General features: G+C 37.4%; 3 protein-coding genes across 4 annotated transcripts; 2 read left to right on the forward strand and 1 right to left on the reverse strand.

The window, feature by feature from the left end:
- Positions 1-9,061: 9,061 nt before the first annotated feature.
- LOC123980124 (ubiquitin carboxyl-terminal hydrolase 7-like) lies at positions 9,062-17,241 on the reverse strand. The gene is made up of 11 exons (XM_046064355.1): positions 17,063-17,241; positions 16,051-16,174; positions 15,852-15,948; positions 15,021-15,136; positions 14,812-14,882; positions 12,260-12,385; positions 12,080-12,175; positions 11,405-11,533; positions 11,183-11,311; positions 10,993-11,068; positions 9,062-10,473 (listed from the first exon to the last, which is right to left on the reverse strand). Exons 2-11 carry the CDS (start codon positions 16,106-16,108, stop codon positions 9,521-9,523), a joined length of 1,851 nt encoding a protein of 616 aa, XP_045920311.1. The 5' UTR covers positions 16,109-16,174; positions 17,063-17,241; the 3' UTR covers positions 9,062-9,520.
- LOC123980137 (E3 ubiquitin-protein ligase RNF19B-like) lies at positions 17,000-20,267 on the forward strand. Of its 2 annotated transcripts, XM_046064378.1 has the most exons (5): positions 17,000-17,339; positions 18,042-18,148; positions 18,441-18,535; positions 19,229-19,399; positions 19,477-20,267. In XM_046064378.1, exons 2-5 carry the CDS (start codon positions 18,052-18,054, stop codon positions 19,930-19,932), a joined length of 819 nt encoding a protein of 272 aa, XP_045920334.1. In that variant the 5' UTR covers positions 17,000-17,339; positions 18,042-18,051; the 3' UTR covers positions 19,933-20,267. The 2 variants fall into 2 exon arrangements, with proteins under 2 accessions (XP_045920334.1, XP_045920335.1); XM_046064379.1 differs by lacking the exon at positions 18,042-18,148.
- Positions 20,268-23,418: 3,151 nt separating this feature from the next.
- LOC123980133 (E3 ubiquitin-protein ligase RNF144A-like) lies at positions 23,419-25,479 on the forward strand. Its single transcript, XM_046064375.1, has 4 exons — positions 23,419-23,859; positions 23,955-24,055; positions 24,673-24,828; positions 24,946-25,479. Exons 1-4 carry the CDS (start codon positions 23,727-23,729, stop codon positions 25,423-25,425), a joined length of 870 nt encoding a protein of 289 aa, XP_045920331.1. The 5' UTR covers positions 23,419-23,726; the 3' UTR covers positions 25,426-25,479.
- The last annotated feature ends 17 nt before the right edge of the window (positions 25,480-25,496 follow it).

Below are 25,496 nucleotides of genomic sequence, written 5' to 3' on the forward strand. Positions count from 1 at the left end.
GCCTTGCCACAATTCTGTCTCTGAGCTCTTCAGGCAGTTCCTTTGACCTCATGATTCTCATTTGCTCTGACATGCACTGTGAGCTGTAAGGTCTTATATAGACAGGTGTGTGGCTTTCCTAATCAAGTCCAATCAGTATAATCAAACACAGCTGGACTCAAATGAAGGTGTAGAACCATCTCAAGGATGATCAGAAGAAACAGACAGCACCTGAGTTAAATATGAGTGTCAGAGCAAAGGGTCTGAATACTTATGACCATGTGATATTTCAGTTTTTCTTTTTTAATAAATTTGCAAAAATTTCTACATTTCTGTTTTTTTTCTGTCAAGATGGGGTGCTGAGTGTACATTACTGAGAAATAAAATGAACTTTTTTGATTTTTGGAAAATGGCTGCAATGAAACAAAGAGTGAAAAATTTAAAGGGGTCTGAATACTTTCCGTACCCACTGTATATCTATATCAAAATTGTAACCCTAACTCGGTGTCATCGAGGATCACTTGCTGAAGAGGCCAAGCCCCAGCTTCACTGGTGTTGTGTCAAATTGTCCGCGCGGGACTTTCGGATAATTTATCACCGCTGATGAACCACACAAAGAATATTTTTTCTTTTTTAAATAGCCCGCTACTTGAAATAGACCCGACATGCATGCAGTTGTCGTCAGCACTGAATGCAAACAAAAATCTGCACAAGACCGGTGAAAGACAGGCGAGAGAGAGAGAGAGAGAGAGAAAAGGGTCTTCAGAAAGCCTCTGTTTAGCAGGAAATTTACAGGATTAAAAGATTAATTACAAGATTAAAGCGGAGCTACCGTGTCTAACACCCCAGTCAATAAAACCTTTGCAAGTAAAAAGACAATAATTTATCAATATATCTGTGTTTAGGGTAAACATGTAGAAAGGGTTAATTTAATCTGCTTTGTCCTCAGTCTCTCATCCTCCACCTCATCTGTTTTATACAAGCACAGCTAACGTTAACTTGGCAATTAGCCAAATTTTTCAAACAAGATAAATAGAAAGCTGTCTGTCTGTAGCATAGACTGGTCTGTAGTCTTAAACTTTGGCACATTGTTAAAAACTCAACTGCTGGCTGAGACAAGCCAGCCGCTCCTCCTTCTATCAGGTTACCAGGAAGTGAATAACAGCAGAGAGGATGAGGAGGGACTGATCCTGACTTATGTCTTCTAAACATCACTCAGTATTGTGATGTCAGATATTGAGTTTATGTATTGACTTTGCTGTTGTAAACATTACTGTTGCTGCTCTGGAAACAACATTTAGTTGTATTTAAAACATTAAATTCTAATCCTATAATTCATTTAAAAACAACCAGGCAGCTAATATTCACACATAAATATTTGTTCATTTATTGCAAGTCATATGTCATCTCAATATATAAATCTCAATGTTAATCACATTTCTCAATGTTATCGCACATTTAATATTTTCCACATACCGTGCAGGCCTACCTCATGCCCGATGGGTCTGGTCTTTCCAAATAACCGTCACCAAATAATAGTAAAGTATCGATGGTGGTATCGTTAAAGACTCAGATTGTTAAGCAGTCTCAATAATGGTATCAATATCAATAGATCCCCATCCCAAAGTGCACTGTTGCTCCCTTGACCGGACATTGCACATTTATTCTTGCTAATTTGACCTTGGAAACCTGCACGTGCAAAATGAAGCTAAAGGGTAGCCAGGGTGTTAAAAAGCGATGCCAATGGGTCTTGACCAAGCAACCATATGTGATGCCCTGGGATGAGAACAGGTATAGTACGCTCTAAATACTCAAATATTGTGTATGAATATGGTTTATGTTGAAAACTACTGTGAAACCAATTATTATTATTAATAATTATTTTAATCAGTGATGAAAAGTAACAAAGTAGGACTTCTTTTACTCAAGTACTGTATTTAAGTATAAATTTGAGGTGTGACTTCCATTTGATGCAGCTGTATACTTATAATACTTCTCTACATGTCAGAGGCAGTAAATGTACAATTTTCTCACTGCATGGAAGTTGATCGTGGATGCTGCTATATCTATACTATCTGTCAGGTATAGTCTATTGTCCTTCTTTTATTGCATTTCAAGGGATGTGTGAAACCTGGCCACTGTTAGGAATGACACTGAAAACCAAGAGTTCGAGCACTTCATGCCAAGTGGAAACTTGGCCATCTCACCTGACAGAAGAAGGGTTCATGTTGAGTGAAAGAAAGATCTATCAGTCTATTGTACAATCTACTTGAAATGACAATCGAACAAAAAAAACAAGTCTAAAGCTATTTTGGTGGTTGACGTCTGGATCTTTTAAATCAGAGCAGTGAGGTGAACCAGAGAACAGACAGACTAAACTCTCTTCAAAGGCAATAATGTACACATGCCAACACAAGAGGGCAGTGTTGCACTTGAATTCCCTCACACAGCTACTGAAAGAGCTCAGATTATGTGCATTTTGTAGTACAATACTTGCTCACATATGGATGTTTTTATTGGACTTTATTATTTTTAACCCACAAATATGTATTGTGATCCACAAATATTTCACTATCCACTAATATGTATTTTTTACATTAGTGTAAAATCATATCCACAAAAATACAGACATTGCACATTTGTCCAGTCACAAATTGATAGGAGAAATTTCCAAAGTCGATTACGGGTTATGTTACATTTGTGACTTCCTTTCTACACTTGTTTGCAATTTTGGCCAATGTGTACAAATCTGTACAAAAAAAGCCACAAATAACTCACTACACACAAAAATATATGTTTGCATTTCTGTGAAATTCCATCCCATGAGTTGACAGTATTCCCTCCAACTAGCATCTTCCTCATCTGTACAAGACAATAAGGAGGACTGGTTTCAACCATCAGGTTAAAGATAAAGTGAAGAAACTTTATTTAACTCAGCACTCGTGATCCAGGATCAGGTTCATTCGTGTCATCTCCAGCTATGTTTGCTGTTCGTTTTGCTAACTTTGTGATGCCTGTGGTAAGTTAGTTGTGTAACGTTAGCTCACATGAAATTATTTAGTTCAAGTCGAGAGATTTTATGGATCTCACAATAATTGGTAAATAACCCACCCATTGTGAGGCTTTATGTAGTAAAAGTGCTTTCCAAATGTTTGATATCCCTTTATGTTCAGGTTTACTTTTATTAACAGATGACTCTGATATAACACTCAGTTTACAACAGAAAATTATAATGGCAGCATCCAAAAGACCATTTTGAAAGGTTGATTTGATAGTTCATAATAGCTAAGTTTTAGGCTACCTCATTCCCACACCTTATCTAAGATGTTGCTTGTTGCTAAATGTAGTATGTTGATTGGTCAGGAATGTGACATAATCTCGCAGGATTTGTTGTTGTTAAACGGGATTTGTGGCTCATCGCATGGACATTGCTAGCCTGATGTTCTGTGCCCGAGTTTAGCTAAGTCAATAACCAAGCATAACTGCCTCCTCTGACTTGGAAAGTAGTTGCATATCCAACAAGTCACAAAAAGTCACGTAAACATATATTGTTTTAACACTTCTGTAAGTTTTAAGGTTAAAACAAACAGTTTTTTAGGTCTTTCGGAGTCTGATTCCATGAGCCCATAGAAAAATGCTTCAGTTTCATGCTGGAAAGTTTAGTAAATGCAAACAAAGCAAAGGGTATTAACAGAAAAACTGGTACAGTTGTGTGTTAAATATGACTACTAAAATAATTGATGTTAAACAAACAATGTTTCACACAAATTTCTGAACACAAACGTCTTTTTAACACTTATTTAAAGTTATGTGATTTAAGGATACAAATTATTTGTGTGTGATGGTCAATATTTATCTATTACTTTGCAGCCATGTCAGTTGGTGACATCAATTAATATACAGTAAAAGTCATAAAACACAATTCAACTCAGACAGATCCAAATCCTGGTCCAGTTAGACAGTTTAACAACATTAAAGACTGAATACAGACTGATAAACACAGAATATTGACTGTTGAATTCTTGCTGCGTCAGCCATGTTTTTAGTATGAACAAAAAGTCTTAATTTACATGGCAAAATGTCATGGAAAATTAGTCCTTGTATGTATGGTAGACAAGAACTGGACAGCTTTGTAACTGATGAATTTGGATGTCTATCTGAAGTCTGATGAGTAGTTTGAACTAAAAGTGATGACAGATGGTGATAAATCATGATGAAGACAGGCCAGGGTAATCATCAGCCTTCTTGAAGACTCAGTGGACTTTACTTCCTCCAGTGATTCGACTTGCCACTTAGGTTAAAGCGGTCTTTTAACAATAAATATTAAAATGTGTCCCGGTAGGAAACAGTTGTATCCAGGGTAGGTTTTAAAAAAGAAAGAGCATTTCCATACTTCTGTTTTTGCCCTCCTTGTCACCCATTCCACCACCAGGCCCCTGTGGTTTAGGTAGGCAAATGTAAATGACTGACATGTGTTGGATTCCATATTCAGACAGCAGAGCGTCGTCTCTGTCCAAATACGTGTCTTTGAAGACCAGTGGTACTATAACAGACACGCAGAGGAACACACAGAGAAAGAGTCAAAACCAGGAACTAACATTCTCCAAAAGAAATCTCAAAGTTGTAATTTAATTCCCACCTAAACCTAAAACTAGCTTACATTGCCAACTATCTAATCGCAAAACGGAATTTGGGTTTAACCTAAACGTGATTGTTAGCTGATGATCTAGGCATTATGTGGGACCCACAGTAATGTTGGCCATGTTACTGGAGGGACTTTGGGCAATGTATGGGGTCCTTAGGGTTAGGCAAATGGAGGACACACACACGTCATTTAAAAGACGTAAGCGGCCTACTGTAGTAGCCATTTTGTTCTGCTGATGTGCTTGTATTGGAGGTCAGATTTCCCAGTTGAAATTTCCAACCGTGAAAAAGTGATCTTTAACATCAAGTATACACACAATTGAAACCTCAGCAGTGCCCTTGGTGTTAATTAAGTAGATTTAAATGAAAACGAGTCATAAATATGTTGTCATTAATGGTGTTCCTGTCTAGCCACATTGGTTGGTAATCTGCAAAAGTCAGTAAATGTTGTATATTTCCACGTTTTAGCATTTTATAGCACTTTTAATGTGTTCCTGAATAACTTTTAGTATTTAGTTAAACACAGGCAAAATAGCCTACTTTAAGTTGCCTTTAAGGCTAGCGTTTACAACATGCACTTCAGTGGGTACTGCTATTGTTGTGTGACGTAAGACAGTTAACTCTTCATGAAGTCGGGGTAGATGGATTTGCTCCCAGTTCATAAGTAGGAACTCTGACTTTTGAGTGGCGTTTCATTGTACTTTTTCTAGTTGGGGGTGTCTTGAACGCAGCATTACAGGTGAGCAAAAGTGGTGAGAAGATGTATAAACATGGTGTCACAAATATACAATAAATGTGTAAGACTAGTAGATTATAGGTGATGCAAATGTGAGATTTATTAGTTTTTCGCAAGTTAAATGAGACAGCATGTCATGTTGAACAGTACCTACATGAGGATGACCTAATGAGGAATCGGTAAGTTACCACAGCCACCTGTAGCCTGCTAAAATACCAAATGTTTGTGTGCGCAGAGTATCAGATTAGTGGGTGTTTTCACAGGAACAGTGAACGCAGACATTTTATGTTTCATGCAAGTTCAAAAGGAAACATGAATATTTAAAACATTTATTTTATTTTATAGCTATTCATAAGACGTGTTCTTAACAGCCTGCTGTATGTAGCCACAACATTCTCTGTACAGAGCAAAGAGAAGGTAAAGGAATTTATTTTAAAGCAATGCAATGTCCGAGTGTGCAAAGGTTATAACATGCGTTTTCTATTTAAATTATGAACATGTTTAGGTCGCATGTGTAATCCAAAGTGATGCTACCTGACAACCCTGAGAGATTCTCCACCTGACTTATCTTCTCCTTCAGCTGCCGCACTGTGATGCTCTGAAACTGCTCCTCGGTGTCGCAAAGGCCGATGGTCGTCTCCGTCCCTCCGGACAAACGGACTTTGATGATGACCTTCACCATTTCTGTGGAGTTCGTCTATGAGTTTCTGCCAAGGGGGTAAGCCACAGTTGAAACAGTGAAGCCGACCGAAGCCTGCATGGACGCTTATGTAGGCCTGAAAATGACGTCAAAACCCTGTGACATCTTGTAGTCTCTACAGCTGTTAGAGCCGACTGACAGCTGATCCAGCTGTGATCAGCTGCCGCCATCATCAGAAACGGACGTCGCTTTACGTGACGCTTCGGAGGAAAGGACGTCATTTCTCTAAAAACACATTTCCTCGTTCCTTCTCTCCTGGCTTGATTTCCTTGCGTCTCTCGGTCTCTCCATGCATCCCTTGTGGGCGGGACTAAAGTGCAATTTATACTTCTGCGGGAGGAAAAGACGCAAGTGAGAGAAACGTGGATTCAATTAAGAGACTTGAGAAGCACCCATACAGTCTATGGTTTCTGCCACGATTTTTGACTTCAAGGAGGAAATGGCCTGACTTAAATGCTGAAAATTAAAGGAATACACACCCACCGTTTACTTAAAAGAAAACGTATTTAGCCCTTATCTAGGTAACGTTTACTATAATTCAACTTAACCTATTAATTGTGATTAATTTTTGCCTGCTGTTTTAGTATTTTGCAAATTTAAGTTTCATTATTTAAGTCTCTATTTTTTAATCCTGTTGTTTTTAATGCTCCTACTTCTAGCATCTGTATCATATGTATCAAGTCAAAGTAACTAGTCACTATCGCTGTTTAATAAATTCAGTGGAGTACAACATATAAGTACAATATTTTCTTCTAACTTAAGTATGCAGTAGCTTAAACTATAAAGAAAAGTACCAGGAAATTGTACCCAAGGGTTAGCACTTTTAAAGTTTATAAATGCTTGTATTAATATAGTTTAACATAAATGCATGATGCCTATTTGATGATTTACCCAAACACTGGCGGTGCATGTACTGTATGTGACTACAATATTGTGTTGTACTTACTGTATATAGAAACAGTGAAACTGTTACACGTATCCATCTGCAATACCAACCGATACATTTGATCTCAACAAAACATGGCTGATCACAGGCTGTTTATCTGTCACAGCTGATAGCAACACATGATCACTCTGTGATGTCAAAAATTACCTCCAGCTGAACTCAGACAAAAGAGATCAGAGATCCTAGTAACTGGGTCCCAGCAAATGGCAAAGCAAATACTGCCATCTGTTGGTTGCCTTGTGGATCATATCAGGCCTGAATCTTGGTGTCTGGTTCGACAGTAATTTAAGTTTTGAGCAGCACACCACAAAGCTTGTGCAATTATGTTTTTAGCAGCTTAGAAATATATTAAAAATATGATCAATGTTAACTTTTAAGGACACTGAGACAGTTTTACACACCTTTATAGTATCACGCCTGGATTACTGCTACACCTGCTAAACCTTTTTTCTTGCTTGACCCAAAAATCTATTGATTGACTGTCCAGAACTCAGCTGCTTTTAACCAGAACAAAGAAATATGATCACATCAACTTTGTTTTACCTTCATTACACTGGCTCCCAGTATGTTTTAGAATTGACTTTCAAGTTTTATTGACCACTTTTAAAGCTCTTCATGGCCTCTCTCCCTGTTACATCTCTGACTTTTTAGTCCCATACGCAACGGCACGTACCTTGAGATCCTTGCGTCTGTTGGAAATCAGGTCAGTGAATGAATCATGAGAAACATTAAAATCAATATACCAATTGAAATCTGGCTTAAAATTTTCCAATTTGTACTAGAACCAATAATTCTACATGGTTGCGAAATTTGGAGGTCAAAACTTAATAATAAATTTGACAAATGGGACAAAACAATATAGATCAGATCAGATAGAATCTTTCCATACCGAGTTCTGTAAGAGCATCCTGCAGGTGCAGAGAAATCACCAAATAACCTGTGCAGAGCAGAGCCTCTTACTTAAAATCCAGAAGAGATCAATTAAATTTTACAATCACTTAAAATCAGTTAACCCTCAGACATACCATCACAAAACCCTAACATACCAGGAACTCAAACCAGAGAAGAGTCCCCTCAGTCAGCTGGTCCTGAGGCTCCCCAACAGCCTCAGGACAGCAACACCACCTCAAGCAGACCAAACCAAATTATCAACAAGCAAAAAGAAAAACATATTGAATACTGGAAAGAAACGACCAAAACACAAAGTAAATTACAATGTTATCTGACCCTAAAAACAGAATTCACACTGGCAAATTACCTGAGCACAATAAAATGTCCTAAACTAAGAAAAATGTCCAGACTGAGTGAACACAGCCTGGCCATAGAAAAGGGTCGCCACAGACAGAGCTGGCTACCACAAGAGGAGAGACTCTGCTCCCAGTGTGACACAGGACAGGTAGAGACAGAACTGCACTTTCTAACCTCATGCCATAAATATAAAACATTTCCCAAATATACCCCGAATTCAAATTCATATCAGACACACAGAAAGTCCCCTATTTACAGGGAGAAATGCCCAAATAATTACTGCAAAATATGTCTCCTTATGCCATGAAGTGAGGACAACCAGTGGAAACTCTAAATACTAAGTACTAAATAATAGTACAAATTTTCAAATTATTATTTTGATTGTTTGACATTCTAGTAATTGTTTTGTTTTTACATTTGATACTGATTTCTTTTTATTATTTTTTTAATCAATTAATTTAAAAAAAGTTTGTCAATTAATATACACACATACGTTTACAGTATTATCTATTTATTTTATATTTAATATAATATTACAATAACACACATGTTACTGTTTCATTTATTTATTTTAATTTTTAATATATTATTATAACACACACAATTACTGTTTCATTTATTTTATTGAAAGTTTTAATATATTTTTCTTTTTTACACACACACACACACACACACACACACACACACACACACACACACATGCTTCCTGTTTTATTTATTTTATTTAAAATTTTAATACATTAAAATTTTTCTAACACAAACACACATATGCTTTAATTACTTGTTTAATCAAATGTATGGGGTTGATTGTTCTTATGTAGTTTGTATGATGCTTTGGCAATATTATTGTAACACATTCATGCCAATAAAGCTAATTTGAATTCATTTGAAATGAGTCCTTGAACTCTTTAAAGTCCCTTCTTAAAACATACTTTTATAGACGAGACTTTCCTTATTTTAGTTAATCTTAATTATGTATTTTTCTTTCAACTACATTTTAATTTCATAACTTTCTTACTGTTTTTACCATGTATCTTATTTTGTTTGTTGTGTTTTATTTTCTTTGCTCCTGTGAAAGCACTTTGTAACATTGTCATTGAAAAGTGCTCTATACAGATTATTACATTATTACATCAACAGCCAACAGTGTCAAAGGATATTTTCAGTGAGTAATATTTAAAAAGCATAAACATAACAAAATACTAGATACTGAAGTGACAAAAAACACCCATCATTTAAATGTACAGATATTATCCTTATTATTTCGTCACCTCCATATTTTGTTCCCGCCCTTTGCAGCATTTCGTTTCGCTCCAGAACTTGCAGTATTTTCTCTCTTTGTCACAGTTTTTTTGGTCTCCAGTTTGCGGCTACTGTCTGCGGTCACAACATGCTGCATTTTCTCCTTTTCTCTCTTTGATTTTGTGCATAGGTTTTGTGAATAGTTACACCCAGTATGTGCATTCATGCTTAATTTACTCCCGTGTGCTGTCAAGTATGGATGTGAAGATGAAGAATAGCCATTGGAGGACACATAATTTGCCTTTACATCAGAATCAAGTATATTTGCACCGACACCTGCCTCTCTGCTCTGTTTAAAACCCATTCCTTCTACCTCCCTTTTGTTTTTCACAGCTTTAGGTTCTGCAGGGTTGACACTATTTGTTGTAATGCTACTATCAGTTACACTTTTTGTTTTTATTCCAGTCTTTGCAACAATATTGTTTGTTGATTCCCAGGTAGGCTCATTCAGTCTTTTGTTTAGGGATTTCTGGTTTTGCTCTGACATACAGTCTGCATTATGTGTTGCAACACATGCTATGGGGCTCCCTTTACTGATGCGATGACACATGTGTTTCTTTGAGTTTGTCTCAAGCTGATATCTGTTTGGCTCATGACTTTTTTGTCCTCCATCTGTTTGCAGCTTTGCAAAACTTGACTTCTGTATTTGCAAACCTGGTTGGTAAATGTTTCCATCTGCTACAGGGTCTGTTTGAAGCAACACCCCTTTGCGTGGCCGCACACTCGTGGGTCTCTGTTTTAATTGATTTCCCAGTCCAACTGGACAGTCTGTCGGTTTCTCTAAAACCACATCACAATTCAAGTGATTCACGTTTTCTCCTCCATTTAAGTCTTCATCCTTCGGTTGATGATAACTTGGCTTTCTTCTCTCTGCTTTGTCATGACTTCCTTCAGCCTCAGCTTCTGAATGTCTGTTATCTTTAAATATAAAAAGGTTAAAAAGTTATTACGAATGAACACAAACAGCAGAAGTGTGCAGACCTAGGCCACACGTATTGATAACAATCAAAATGGAAATTATGTGTTTTTACTACAAACTAAACTTAAATTTCTAAACACATTTCCCCGAGCAGCGATTAACATCTTAACGTCGTCTGTATGGATGCTGAAGATCATGAATACACCTTCAAGTAGTCAGCAAGTGGGTTGGAAGTACTGGTTAATCTACCATCATTTGAGTGTCTTCATGATGCTTTATCTCTATGATGTTTCTTGGGAAATACATCTTAAGCTTAAGAAGGTAAATTTTTGGACCAACTTAAACTTAAGATGCTTTTGGGAAAAGAGGCCCTGTTCTGTTGTCCAACTTCATTATGAGCAATCGATAAAATGCCTTTTAGTTAAAAAAAATTTAAATACATAAGTTTAAATAAATCATAACAGAGCAGAAGAAAAATCAATAAACTAAGAAGTAATACTGTACATTTGCAAACCTACCCTTCCTGTACATGAGGAGGTAAGCTGTAGAAGACCTCAAAGATTTGTCTCCAGACCCAAATAGTGGCTGTTTGACCTGCAGAATTGAAAATATATCACAGTGAAAAGTGTTAAACTTCATGTTGTTGAACCTTAAACTGTGTGAGAATTTCTGAAACTGGACTACATATCAAAAAATTTGCCTCCTTACCCCTGCAACGATGTCATCATTGAAGTGATACCACTCCTTATTTTCAAAAGATTTGATCTGTGCAGTATAATGACCTCCTATTAGATTACCAAAGTGGTTAACTAAAGCGTAGAGGTCATATTTGCAATTCTGAAGAAAGGGAGGTAGAATAAAGTCACCAGATTTAAGGAACGTTAAATAAAAAAAAATGCTGCAAAAATAAATAAATATATAAAAACATACCTCCATGTGTAAAGTTTGGGGGACATCCACTTTGCAGTGAAGCTTGACGTAACACCTGTATTTGTAGTCAAAACTGAATCTCTGCAGCAGGAGGGTCAAAATCCTTGGATTTTGTGTTATCTCACATCCCTGAACCACATGATGAAAACAACAGCATGAACAAAACAGTCACAAAGTCACCCATCACACTCAAGTTTTTTCAGCGTAGTTCAATGGGGGACCAACATAGTTTTCTGGATGCGGCAGAGATGCAGGCATAAAATGTTTTCTTTGTTGACTATTTTATTTTTGTGTCTATAATTTAATTTGTTTCATTTAGGAATGTAGCTTAATGTAGAAGTCAGTTTCTCATCATTAAGTAAGAGCTAACTATGGCCCTATGGCAGCTTGTGTAACACTCATTTGGCAAAAGATGACTCAAAAATGACAGTAGCTGCTTAATTTATAGTAGAAATAAATTACTTCTGTCCATTTCAAAAGATTTGTGTTTGAGACACAATTGTAACATTTACTGATATTTCCAAATTATTAACCATTATTAGATGTTACAAGGTTAATACGAATCATTTATTGGGATTTGGGAACCTTGTATATAGATTATTAAGTACTTTGAAAAATTATGTTAAGCGTTTGCAAACTATAAAAATGGAAAACCTGATGAAAACAAATACTCACAAAGTCTGCATCTTGCTTTGTATTACACCGGGTGCAGTACATCTTGTTATCCCCACAGACTTTTTCTCCCTTAAAGAATGCCTTCAACCCTTTCTCCTGTAAACATAGTATTTTCATTTGTTTCTTATGTATTTCCAAAAAATTTGTCACTTTTATTTTTGTCAAAGGAAAGCATAGTACCACACTGTAAGTTTGATGACACGAATTGTCCACTGCAAGTGGCAGAAACCAAAAAGAGCTCCTGGAATCGTGTGTGTCTTTGCACCTGAGGCACGTGGTCTTGTGACTCACCTCCCCCTTGAATATCTAAACATGAAAGGTACAATATTAAGTGATTTTCAATATGTCCTGTGCAGTGTTGGGCAAGTTACTTTCAAAATCAGTCATTTGAGAGTAATTAGTTATATTACCATATTACTGTCCCTGAATTGTAATGCTTTACACTAGTTTTGCGTTACCTTGAGTTACTTTAACTGCTGTTTGATGGGATATTGGATATTGGATATTCTGATATTATTCTGGGCCTGCATAGGTGGGTTCTAGTGATGTTCACAGTTAAATCCGCTTATCGGGTGGATCTTTGTCATAAAAATTAACCTTCTGATTAATAGCGGGGGGTGTGGATGGGTGAAAGAAGATTAAGTAAGGCGCTGTGCGCATTTCCACACGAGGTACAGCAGCATAACATCACTGATTATTTGAATCTCCCGACACTCCGACAGGATTGGTCAGGATGAACTGACAGCAGCCTCTCTAATCATGATAGTAATGCACAAACACATAGCTTATAGAAATCTATTTACGCATGATCCATCACGGGAGCTACTGTCTTGTTAAGAGGAGCTCAGCTCCCCCATAGTTTGCACCTTGCCTACAGTCTCAACCATCGGATTCCGTCAACAAGAAATAACGTTACTCTTTTACTCATGGATTTTTTTTTCTGGTGCTGAAATGTTTCTCAGTGTTTGTCAATTATTAAAAAATATAACACCACTTAATTTAGGGGTAAAATGCGTTGTAACACACCTTACTGAGATTGTAATGGCTATAATATTACCAGTTTTTTAAATCAAGTTTTTTTAGTAACGCATTATATTATTGCGATACAGCAAAAAGCAATACATTACTGTAATTGTGTTACTTTTGTAACGCGTTACTCCCAAAACTGGTCTTGTGTAAGATGTCTGTGAAGACTGTCAGTCATACGGCTCATAGTTGGATAAGCCATTTGTAGCCTGGTAGTTAAAGTTCAAAGGAATATTCCACAAAAAAATCTATTATTTTTATTATTAAATACACATTAAATACTTCCAACAGGGTTATCCAAATCTCTAATCTGTTGATCCTAGTCAGTGGTCAAATTAGTACATTTACTCAAGTACTGAATTTATGTACAAATTTGAGGTATCTGTACTCGGATATTTGGATAATTCCTTTGACACTTTATACTTCTACTAAACTACATTTCACTTTTCAAATTTAAAATATGATGCATGTCATTTAATGGTTTAATCTTCTCAAATGAGAGGACTTTTCCTCTTCTTCAGTTACCGTAATGCTGAATATATATAAGTTTGGATTGTTGGTCAGAAGAAACAAACCATGTGAAGGTGTCACATTGAGCTCTGGTTAATAATGAGGGGCATGTTTCATTATTTTTCTTACATTTTACAAACCAACCATTTAATGCTGCTCAAGAAACTAAAAAGCACATGAATCCATACTGAAAAATATAATATGATATTTAAAATTTAGAGTAAGATTAAAATGCTGCTAAAATCTTAATCTAGTGATATAGTAGACAATATAGTGTGTTATTGGTACTTTTATTTAAGTAATAATAAATAAATGAATACTTCCTCCATCACTGATCCTACTGCTCAGTATTTTCCAAACAATCGTTGCTCTGCTAATAAATCAATAAATAGTTCCTACAGACCTTCAGAATTGTAAAAAGGCAGCAGCAACAATATTTGGAACATACTGATCAACAACAGGGAAGTAGATTATGCAGCAGGAGTGGTTTGGCAAGATTTTATGGATGATATAATGTGACTCTGGGTCAAAGTGTGAATGTGCTGTGAATCCAAATTGATGACAGCTGATATTCTCTGCAAATGAGCAAGACACAAACCTGTCAAAGCCACCTTTCGAATCCTACAGTAAGTGTGTATTTGATACTAAAATTTAAATCTGTATATTTTTCAATCCAAGTTTGAATGTATCAGCCAGAGTCCATGTCTGTTGGCAACATTGGAACCTCAAAAAATGTGAATGTCTAAGTAGAAATATCCCAATTAGACATGTAAAATACAGTAAAATACTTTAGGGGTTCTTTAATGGCTTGTTTTATGACTGTGTATTGTGCTTTATACTGATTGTATTGTTGGTTTAAATTTGTTAGGACAAAGTGTGGACACATATGATTTCATTACAACTTTACTTTCAGGTCTTCATCAAGTCATCTCCTCTACACTACAAGAACCAAGTGCTGACATCCAGTCTCCGCTGGATCATTGCGCAGTATACAGTAGGTTATGTGCCTTGCTTTAATTAAACTCAACCAAGCGTCAAGTTAGCAAGTTAATGTCTGCTTGTTTGTCTACCAGATCTCTACTATCTCTCTAATTTTCTGTTAATCATCTCTAATTATCTAATTATCAGTGTCATTTACACTGACACTGATTAATGTGCACTGTCCCCTATAAATAAAAACATTAACTGGTCTCTACCTTGGATGCGTCTGGACTGGTCCGCCATAGGATCTTCTCAAAATATTCAGCAGCATCACGTTGCTCATATACTGAAAGGAGTCCGTGGACAGAGATAATATCTTTAGTAACATATATATGCAGCTTCCCTGTACCACGCTCAAGGGTCTGCAGGATTTGAACACACAAACACCTACAGCAGCGGCGTGATGTCTCAAATCCAAGCTTACCGTTTGTGATCTCCAGTTTTTTTATAACTTGATGTGTTTTGGCCATTTTTTTCTGTAAATCGGCAAACAGTTTCCCCAGGGAAGGGTCAATGGTTGTTGAATCTTTACTGCAGCATCTGTGGCACAGCGAGTAGTAGTATATGTGACTTCATTAACATGTAATTAACCAGTGAAGCAAAGTCAAATTGTGAACCGAACTCAAATTGTTTAATCTGATTTAGAACAATGCTCTGCTCATGTGAACAGCACTGATTTCATCCATTTTATAGTTCTTTTTCACAGATCTGTCTTAAAGGAATAGCTTGACATTTTGGGGAAATACGCTACTGTAAATATAAAGCTGGATCAGCTGGTTAGCTTAGCTTTGCATAAAAGACTTGAAACACTAAAACAGCTAGCCTGGCTTTGTCTGAAGTAAAGAAAATCAGCCCACAAGCACTTCTAAAGTTCACAAATTCACACAAACAATATTTTGTTTGTTTAATCCATAAGTAAACCAAAGAGTAAACCGACAATGATGTTTTACAGAGGGTTATGCACCAGGCGGTTTCTTGGCTGGGACCAGTAGCTTCCTGGACCCACTATAACACCACGTGTTGTGTTTTCATCTTGCTTTTGTTGATTAGTGAGCTTTAGTAGTGGCGGTGTATTTTGTTACATTTGGAAAGAGTTAGGCTAGAAGTACTCGGCAAGAAACCGAATAGTTATTTTCCTAAATGTTACTGCTACTTTAATTCTGTAAAGAACAAAAGAAGCCACTTGCCACCTTTTTCATTTGATCTGACTTCACGAAAATATAAAGACAACCAAAATACAGCTGGTGATACGAACCCTTTCACAGCCTCCCGGAAGTCTTCGGTCATGAAAAGCACCTGAAGAATGCTGTTTAAATAGCATGTAAGACCTGGACTTTTCAAGCCATGGTAATCTAAAGACACAACAGGGACATATGACACATAACTGCCAAATAATCATAAACCCAGAAATGTTTGAGCAGCATGCTTCAGTAGCTTCATGTCACGTCACTTACCTGAGATGGTGAGGCGGTCTAACTTCTCTCTGAACATTTCCACAAGGCCATGATTCATACTGATGTCTTTCGTATGAGAGTGTTGACATTACATTACCAAAGTGTTGTTTTGTATGGATTGAGCCTGTGGAAGCACATTAGATACAGCAGAGGTTAAGGGACAGCAAGCAGGTTTATATGTTATGAAGACAAATTCACAGCCACAGTTTGGTAAATTTTTTTAAATGTGGCCTTATTTTACACTCACTGCTTATAAACTATCAGTTCAATCATTAACAAAACAGTAGAACATCGCTGAATGGTAAAAACAGCCAGAAGGAAGCATTACAGGATGATTCTGAAGTGGATTTATAAACATTAGGTTTAAAAAAGTGTTTGGGACACACATGTGTCTAGCTAGCTGGAGTTTCACAAGGGTTTACATTTATTTTGATACTAATGAGGATAGAAGCTGGTTTCCAATGAGGGTAATGGCTGTGAAAAATGACTAAAGATGCCCGTTTTTACTTTTATCTGCATGAAGTATCTGATATCTAAACGAACATTACTGTGTTTGTATTTATAAGTAGCTTTATGTGTTTCGAGGTAGCCTAATTGAGCAAGAAGTAGGCTGTATATATTCTCTGAACTTGAGAGTAATCCTTGGCTGTCCTGGCATGAAGGGGGAGTATCACGAATAGAAAGGCAATTGAAGGAGTGTACAGAAGCCTACTTTCAAAACCTTTCATTAAGTGAAATTACAGTTCACCAAACACATGAAAAATTATCTCGTTGCTGCTGTGTTTGGGTGTTATGGAAACCCACGCAGCCTCTCGATCCTCCATTACCCAGCACCCCCAAAACAGGTTTTAGAAAATGACAAAGGGAAGCTACAATAACACAATAACGAACCTAATATAAAGTGGTAGACACACACATACTCTATCCTAACTCATAAGGTCCGATAAGACACGATGGCTTTTAGTTTGGGTGTGTAAAATGGGAGGGTGAAACACGAGAATAGGCGACTCACCGTGCAGCATGTCTGGTTATCTGACTTTCACTTTCTACACCAGCGAGAGGTTGAAGGAGGAAGATACCGCGACAGCGAGAGGACGGAAACAAACACAAAGCCCCTGGACTCACAGCTGAAACTAGAGACAACTTTAGCTAAATCTCTGAGAATTGGATTAGAGCTAAATAATCCTCCACAGTTGTGTAGTGTCATGTGTGGCTGAAGTGTTTCTTGGTGGGCGCAAGAATAAATTGAAAGGCTTTAAAAAAATACAGAGACAAACTGCGCCACCGAGGTAAGACATCAGGCAGTTCACTTCTTGTAAATCTGCTCTGCCAGTTTAAAGACTGAGGGTGATTTGTACTCTTCACTGTGTGTAATAATCTCTGCTCTAAATTATACTGAACAGGCTGTTGAGAGATAGGCTATTCTTATCAAGCTTACACTCTCTGAAAGTTAACTACTTGAATTATTACATAGGCTATTCATTGGTTTAAACTGTATTGAAGTGTAGTCCTGTATTTTATTTCGTGGTTAAGAGTCACACTGTCTTTGTCAATCTCTTCATTATTATTATGTTTAATAGTTTACAAATAAGTGTGCAAAATGAACATGTTTTTCAAAACATTCAATTTGCACACCCATATGTTAACTTATCCGTTTAACAAGGTTTGTTTCATAGTGTTTTACAGTAAATACTACATGTACTTGGAAATTCCTGGCAGTTCAGTGTGTCAGGTGTAATTATATCAGCTATGCTGATAAGGGCTTCTTAGCTGTGATGTTTGTCTTGTCAACAATATGTCTCCAGTACTTCTGGTCATGTTTTCAAGAAATTATGCTTCTTTTAACTCCACAACTTGCCTAACAATCGTCAAAGTTTTTAAATTGTATTCAAAGTACTCCAGCGATAGTTACCTGTGCAACAATGAGTTAATTTAAATCCCACTAGTTAGTAATTATAGTGTCAGACCTTCTTCCACTTTCTTCCACCTAGGAGAATCAAAATGAGCATTCAGGGACAGGAACAGGTGGAGAAGAAATACGACCCCCTAGATACGACCCTGAAGTTTGTCAAAGGGAGGGACGACTTGGATCCAGTGTGTAAGATACATTTCCTGTCTCACTGAGCATGTAGACAGAAAAGTGCAACAAATAAGGATGTGGTTTTCATTTTATCACTGACATGCATGACTACAGATGATCAAAATTTTGCTTCCTCTTTAAAGTGAGTGTTAGTGTCTGTTTCATTTTCTTTTCATGAGCTGTTTTTTTTATTGTAATTCACTGTTACACAACACACCCCCATTCCTTCTCTATTTCTGACAATTGCATTAATAGTAATTCACCACATACTGTAGCTAACTTTGGCTTACTTTTACGTTGTGTGACTCAGCCTCAGACGACGGCAGTCTCAGAGCAGAGATGTCCTGCGGCCACGCTGTCACTCCTGACTCTCTAACACTGTGGTGTCGCAGCCAACTGGATGAGGTATCTCATGTCTGTGTGTATGTAGATTTAAATTAAAGCAGTATGATAAAACTTGGAAGGAAACACTGACTATGCAAAGACAGTTAGTAGCATCTATCATCTGTGACAACAGTCAGACAAAGACAACAAAACTGGTGTAAAATCATGTTTACTTTTATTGTTTCACTGACAAGACTTAGCACTGAGCACAGAAACCTCCAGACCAGGCTTAGACTATCATCTGCAACTAGATTTCTTCCGTGCTGACCCTGCCACCTACTGGGAAGTGCAAAACATGTAACTCTGAAACAAGGATCTGAATATTTAAGTGTAGTTTTGCTGTAAACAAAATGTTAAAGAAATGAAATGGGGTAATCTTTACAACCTACCTAAAAAAAAAAGTCTGCAACATGGACATTTTATAAAAACACAATTGAAATTATAGGACGAGAATATTAGAAAGTTCAAGTGACAAACTTTGTTCATTTTCAGCTAAGAAAAATGTATTGAGAGCCCTGCAGTGTTGCTGATATACCATAATTGTTATTGGTGACATGCCTGTTTTCTGTCCAGCACTTATAATTTGTGAACATGCTTCTGTTTTCCCTCTCTCCCTACAGAATCAAGAATGGTTGACTGCCTGTAGAAATCCAGCAGAAAGTCTCAACCTGTTTTATAAAATCCTAAACTGGTTCTTGTCTTTGTTGTTTAAAGGGTCATTTTAAATTCAGATGCCCTGCACTGGTGGAGGATACCAAACAGTGCAATAAACTGTGGTCGTACCGAGAGGTGCGCAGACTGGCTGATTTGTCTGTAGAGGAAATGCATCACTTTGAAGAGACCATTGCCCGCCTGGCTGCTGCAGAATACTGTGAATTTCAGCCAGTAAGTGGTCCAAATATGTTTTCTGAAATATTGTGTGTTCTCTGTTCCAGTATTTACCTGCATGTTTTCCATGTCAGTGTCCACAGTGCAAAACAAGTATGGAGAGGAAGGATCTCTCCAACCTGTGTGTCCAGTGCACCATATGCACAGCTGATCAGAAGAAGGCCTACCAGTTCTGCTGGCAGTGTCAGAAGGAATGGAAAGGTCAAGGCCCTCGATCTGACCGCTGCGACAATGACGGCTGCTGCAACAGGGACCTGCAAATTCTGCACACATGTAAGACCATCAGTTTGCCCGAGGTGAAGGGGGTCACCGACTGCCCCTCTGTCCGAGCCTGTCCTACATGCGGCATGAAGGTGGAGCATAGTCAACAATACTGCAAAAATATCAACTGCCCTCGCTGCCACGTGGAGTTTTGTTTTGTCTGCCTGAAACCAAAGCGTGAATGTTCCACGACCAGTTCACCATATGAAATCTGTCCTAGTGGTGTGGCTCCTAGACAGACCTCTATACCTGTGTGGCAGAGAAAATGAAAAAAAAATACTTTTTTTATTAAAGACTAAAGGTATTCGTATTATAGTACCCTGTAAACTCTTAGCAATTGTTGATGTGTGACAAACACACATGCTGTAACTCCATCTGAGATATAACATCTTTTTTACTTGTGGCCCTACTCTGCCTCCTTCTGGCTGGACTTTAAGTTACACATGACAACGTCTGATTACTGTGAATGACTATCACTCTGTACTAAGCTGCTTATAATGTTAGATAAATTCGATGTCTACAAAATTAATCTTCTCGAAGAAAGTTGATTTAGATTTTGACTTCTGAAAATGTCATTCAAAAGATACACACTTTTGTATAATGGCTTTTTATTTAGGGGGGTGGTGGGGGTGGGTGGTGGTTAGGGTTAGGAAATTTACCTGGCAAAATGCAAGAAGAAAGAAGAAAATGTGACAAATAGCTATTATCAAAAATAAAACTAATGTTTGTTAGTTTCTATTTTAAGGGTATACACATTCGTAAATTGGTAAATATAGGCTACATAGATATAAACACTCTTCTGTCATTGCCCCCGATTCAAAACAAACAGTTATCCTCAGTAATCTGTGGTCTCTGTTATCTATCGACTCATCGTCTTTTACAGATTCCCTGTAAAAGATAGAAATTTCTATCATATTTCATATTTCTTCACCTGTAAGTTGCAGTACAGGGTTTGTACTCGTCTCAGAGACTTGAGGGCTGACCTTATCTAAAATCCACTCCAGGCATTCAGCAGCATCACACTGTTGATAAACTGCAGAACCATACATCCAGTTTACTAATTCCACCAATCTACCAACTGCTCTTTACTTTTTGATGATCTTCTGTTAATTACTGTCGATTTTACCATTTTTAATCCGAGATGTTTCTGTTCCACATGTTGTTTTCTTCAAGTCTTCAAATGTTTCTTAGCTGCAGATTGATTTGTAATTCGGGCTACATTTTCACCTCACCTACTAAAAATAAGTGAAATCCTCTTCCATGTCTGCCTTTGTCTTCTCATCTTGAAGAGGAACACGCTCTTCCATCACAGAAGTTTCTTCTAACTTGTTCATGTTTTCGTGTGTGATGCTGAAATTGATAGTGTCTTGATTACAGTTGTCTTTGCATCTCTGCTTATTATTTCACACAGTTACACAGATTTTGTCTGTTCAGTTTTAAATGATGTGTCCTGTTCCTTTTACTGATATGCTGTCGTTACAGTGTTATCTATTTTATCCTCAATACACATTTTATGACTCTAAACTTCTTTGCTTATTACCCAGCAAAAAAACTTAGTCTGAACTGTCTTCAAACCTTAAATCACTTGTGTTCCACCTAGTGGTGAATGATTTTATATCTGTAGGAATAGCCTGCTGTTGTCCTGAAAATATGCTATATAGATAATCAAATCTATTTAAAAATCTGTCAGCAAACACAGCTAAAATCTATATCACATTGTTTTACATTAAGCAAATGACATTTGAATGGGTTACAACAGCCTATTTATTGCTGTTTTGCAGTATAAGACAAAATTAGAGATGTATAGTGAGTGCTGACAAGGAATGGAGGCCATAACACTAGTTTTACTTTCGTTTGTGTCACAGTCTGCCTAGTGACATGATGATGTTTACAGAAAAGAAAGAGAAGAGGCTCCGCCAAAAAGTTTGATTGGACCTGGAGACCTATGATCTAACACTTTGATAATCTCAAAATGATGGTTTAAAATGATCTGGAAAGAGTTCCCAGGGATATCTCTTGTTTTTCATTGTTTGTTTGTTTCTTTTTAATACCGAAGACAACTCCTCAGTATCAGTGCTCTTGTCAGTAAATATTTGTGTATTGAAAATAATTCACTATGTCACTATGCGATGTGCCAATAAAGGTTGAGATGGGAAATCAAAAAAATATATCGAGGGACTTTCTGTATTTCCAGTAGCTACTCAACTTACGCTTTATGGTGACCGCGGCCAAACCGAAAGTCAAAAACAAAAGATAGTCAAAATCAGAAAGAAAGTCAATGCTCTGATCGTCTCTGCGGGAAATAGGGGTTTTCAACGATGGGTGGAAAACACCTGAGAACTCGCAAACTCTAAACAAATAAGCAATGCCCTTATGCCGCCCAGTGTGTCTCCCCTTCTCTTTTAATTTCACATTTATTGTACACATTGTAGGTTAACTCACGTGCACTTTTTTTTACAGTTTGAAGCCTGTGTTTTAAACCTTGTAGGGCCTGTTACTTTTAAATTGCAGTGCATTCATTTAATTTTGCATAATGTAGGCCTAATATTTTAACTTAATATTTTTTATGTCCTTGTTTTGGTTATCATTAAGGTTATTTGTCATTGTAGGCATTGCAGTAGGTCAGGTCCCTTTTTGCTTTCAGCCTGATGATATTAAAACAAACTACGCCTACATTAAATAAACAACGCCCATGCAGTTTCTTGACTTAGGCCTACATGCATTCTATTTATCGTCTTAATAACAGAATATTTGTCTGACTGCAGAATCAGAATCAGATTTATTGCAAAGTTGTTTTAACACATACCAGTAGTCTAATTTGTTTGGGCGACTAAGTGCGCAACAACAATACTCATAAACTGATATAAATATAAAGATTTCTATTAAAGAGTCAGATATGCATAAGAAATATAAGAAAACAGAAAACTCAACATCTTTGAAAAGTTTATTTACAGGTTCTGCCCAAATAAATCATGAGCATTTAATAATTAGATCTTACAGATTTGTTTTGACACTGAAAAAGTTGTTTCAGGCAGGAGCAGAATTCGTTTGCACTGATTGTGATTTAATATATACTATAGAAAGATGGTTTTGAAAGACTGATGGTTTTGAAAGATGGTTTTGATGAAAGACTGCGGGGTTTGTCTTCAGCAGGTGCCTCCGGGTAGTCTCGGCACTGTATGAATTGTAGACATGTGCTGGATCTGGGAGGAATCCAGAGTGGCCACATCCTCCAGCGTCTTGGATTTGAAGACAATCCGCAAGTCGTCATCTTAAAGCAAAAGTAAAAGGTCTTGAGAATTATAGCCTAATTATGTTCTATAGGACTATAGGCCTGTAGTTTTAGACATTACAGGCTAATCCTTCAGATATGTTTTTGTTCATCGGGTGAAAAGAAGGTTTGGCTAAAGGGTGATTTCTACGGTTCCATTTATAAAAACAGATCAAAGGTTAAACCACATTAAAACAAATCCACACAGACGTCTTTTACATTTTCAAATGAGAGGAAAATAAAGGACTGAAAGAGCGCCTAACTGTTAATATTCACACATAAATAGTTACATACCTGTCTTCATTTCCTGATTAATTTTCTTTTTCAGGTCCAGTACAGTGATATGCCTCAGCTCCTCTTTAAAGTCGCACACCTTCAGGAGTTGTTCCCCTCCTCTGGGCAGACGTACGCTGACCTGGACGCACATTTTGCTGCAGTGAGGACTGGTGTGCTCTTCAGGGTGGTTTATTGTGGTATCTAGACAAACTGAAACCTGGTTAAATAAATAGTCTACATGCTATCTGATGTTTTTTTTCATAAGTTACGTCACATATTAAACTGACAGTCATATGACTTCATGGAAATTAACAGCGAAAGAAACCGAAAGAACTCAAAGCCTCAGAGTGTTTAGTTTGAGTGAGTCCATCCATCCATCGTCAACCGCTTATCCTGCGTACAGGGTCGCGTGGCGCTGAAGCCTATCCCAGCTGACATCGGGCGAAAGGCGGGGTACACCCTGGACAGGTCGCCAGTTGGTTTGAGTGAGTAGGCTACATATTACATTTAGTCAAGATGGACAGCAGTGTAACAAGTGAACAGAGAAATAACTCCAGACAACAGATAAGCAATATGACACAACAGGAGAAGTGTTACGACCCTCGAGACAGAACACTTACATTTGTCAATGGAGAGGATGACTTAGACTGTAAGTAGCCAAATGTCACATTGGTCCTAACATGTGGCTATAATCTTCTGCTAACTGTGACTTATTTTTGCTCCTTGTGTTTGTGTGTCTCATAGTTTTGTGCGATGACTTCAAGTCTCTCAGAGCAAAGATGTCCTGTGGTCATGCTGTCACTCCGATGTCTCTCACCAACTGGTGTCGCAGGTTGCTGGATAAGGTACACTGTTAACATTACCTTCATCATGAACTTCAAAGACGTTTTAGTGAATAAACTTCACTGACAATGTAATTAGTGATTTTAGGGGCGTGGGGGGATGGTGGTCAGAGGAGTCAGCCTTACATGTCCAGTTTAACCAGTCAGGAAGAAAAAGTTCCAAATCCCCTGATTCACCCTACACATGCACAGTTTAGTCCCTATTCCACATGGGAAAAAGTAACACCCTGTGGCAGGCACAGCCAATATTATAAAGAAAAAAAACTTTGAAAAAAAAATCACTTATCTGAAAAATTATTTTGAGATATGTGATTTTTTACTTCATTTTTTTATAACATTACCTGCTTTGTAGATAAATTCATCAAACTTAAGTCCTATTTTTTGTGTGTGCATGTAGATATCTTTCATGCAAGTTGTTAGTGCTAATGTTTTAGTTGTAAGATGTTGATAAGCTAGTTAATAGCTACAAGAGTCTGGGTTAGTTGTAACAAAAATACAAACACACACACACACACACACACAGACACACCAATCATGTTAAAAAAAATTATTTATGTGTTGAACAAAAAGCATTTAAAATTATGTTTTTCTCACATTCCTTCTTATTTATTTTTACTAAGGGTGAGTACAGATTTGTTTGTGGCAAACCTGACTGTGATATTGAGTGGCCATATGAGGAGGTTTGTAAAATGGCTCTTCTAACCAAAGAAGAAATGAAGTACTTTGAAAAGAAAATGTTCCGTAACACTGCCAAGGATTACTTGAATGTCAAATTTGTAAGTATCTCAGTGACTCTGTATTTACACTATTTATAAACTATGAAAAAATGTTGTGAATGCAAATTCAAGGGTTTAATTTAAAAACCTCTCATTCTGTGTAACTTCACTCAACAGTGTCCTGGCTGCAAGTCTTGTGTGGTGAGGGCTGATTTCAGTGATCTGGGTGTCGAGTGCACAAAGTGCACAGCTGCCAAAAGAAGACCTTTCAGATTCTGCTGGCAGTGTTTGAGGGAATGGAAAGGTCCGGCTCCACGTTCAGACCGCTGTGAAAATGATGGCTGCGTCAATGAGCCATTAGAAACACTGAGAAACTGTCCAGATATCGTCTTTGAGTCTGTGAAGGGCGTCACTGGCTGTCCCTGCATCCGTGCCTGTCCCACCTGTGGTTTTCTGGTGGAGCATAACAGAACTCAGTGTAAAACCATCGTCTGTTCTCGCTGTAAGGTGAAGTTCTGCTTTGTTTGTCTGCAGTTCACTGAAGAGTGCCTGAAGCGCAACGCATACAAACTTTGCCCCACTGGTGTTGCACCGAGACAGACCTCGATACCTGTGTGGCAGAAAAAGTTATTTTATAATGTCAATCATCATAACTGATGTTACTCAGCCAGGATCTCAACCCCACACCAACTTTTAGTAGTAGTTATAAAGCTTTAGAGCTCTTTTGT

Source organism: Micropterus dolomieu, linkage group LG12 (genome assembly GCF_021292245.1).
Source record: "Micropterus dolomieu isolate WLL.071019.BEF.003 ecotype Adirondacks linkage group LG12, ASM2129224v1, whole genome shotgun sequence".
Classification (NCBI taxonomy): domain Eukaryota; kingdom Metazoa; phylum Chordata; class Actinopteri; order Centrarchiformes; family Centrarchidae; genus Micropterus; species Micropterus dolomieu.

What these genes read in the sequence shown, in the direction of transcription:
- LOC123980133 (XM_046064375.1), top strand. Translation starts at nt 23,727, where the DNA reads ATGGACAGCAGTGTAACAAGTGAACAGAGAAATAACTCCAGACAACAG. An exon ending in TGGAGAGGATGACTTAGACT is followed by an intron (nt 23,860 to 23,954) that starts GTAAGTAGCCAA and finishes TGTGTCTCATAG; the next exon opens with TTTTGTGCGATGACTTCAAG. An exon ending in ATTACTTGAATGTCAAATTT is followed by an intron (nt 24,829 to 24,945) that starts GTAAGTATCTCA and finishes TTCACTCAACAG; the next exon opens with TGTCCTGGCTGCAAGTCTTG.
- LOC123980124 (XM_046064355.1), bottom strand. Translation starts at nt 16,108, where the DNA reads ATGAATCATGGCCTTGTGGAAATGTTCAGAGAGAAGTTAGACCGCCTC. An exon ending in CCAGTCCAGACGCATCCAAG is followed by an intron (nt 12,386 to 14,811) that starts GTAGAGACCAGT and finishes TTTCATGTTTAG; the next exon opens with ATATTCAAGGGGGAGGTGAG. An exon ending in CCCAAACTTTACACATGGAG is followed by an intron (nt 11,312 to 11,404) that starts GTATGTTTTTAT and finishes CCCTTTCTTCAG; the next exon opens with AATTGCAAATATGACCTCTA.
- LOC123980137 (XM_046064378.1), top strand. Translation starts at nt 18,052, where the DNA reads ATGAGCATTCAGGGACAGGAACAGGTGGAGAAGAAATACGACCCCCTA. An exon ending in GGACGACTTGGATCCAGTGT is followed by an intron (nt 18,149 to 18,440) that starts GTAAGATACATT and finishes TGTGTGACTCAG; the next exon opens with CCTCAGACGACGGCAGTCTC. An exon ending in GTCGCAGCCAACTGGATGAG is followed by an intron (nt 18,536 to 19,228) that starts GTATCTCATGTC and finishes TGTTGTTTAAAG; the next exon opens with GGTCATTTTAAATTCAGATG.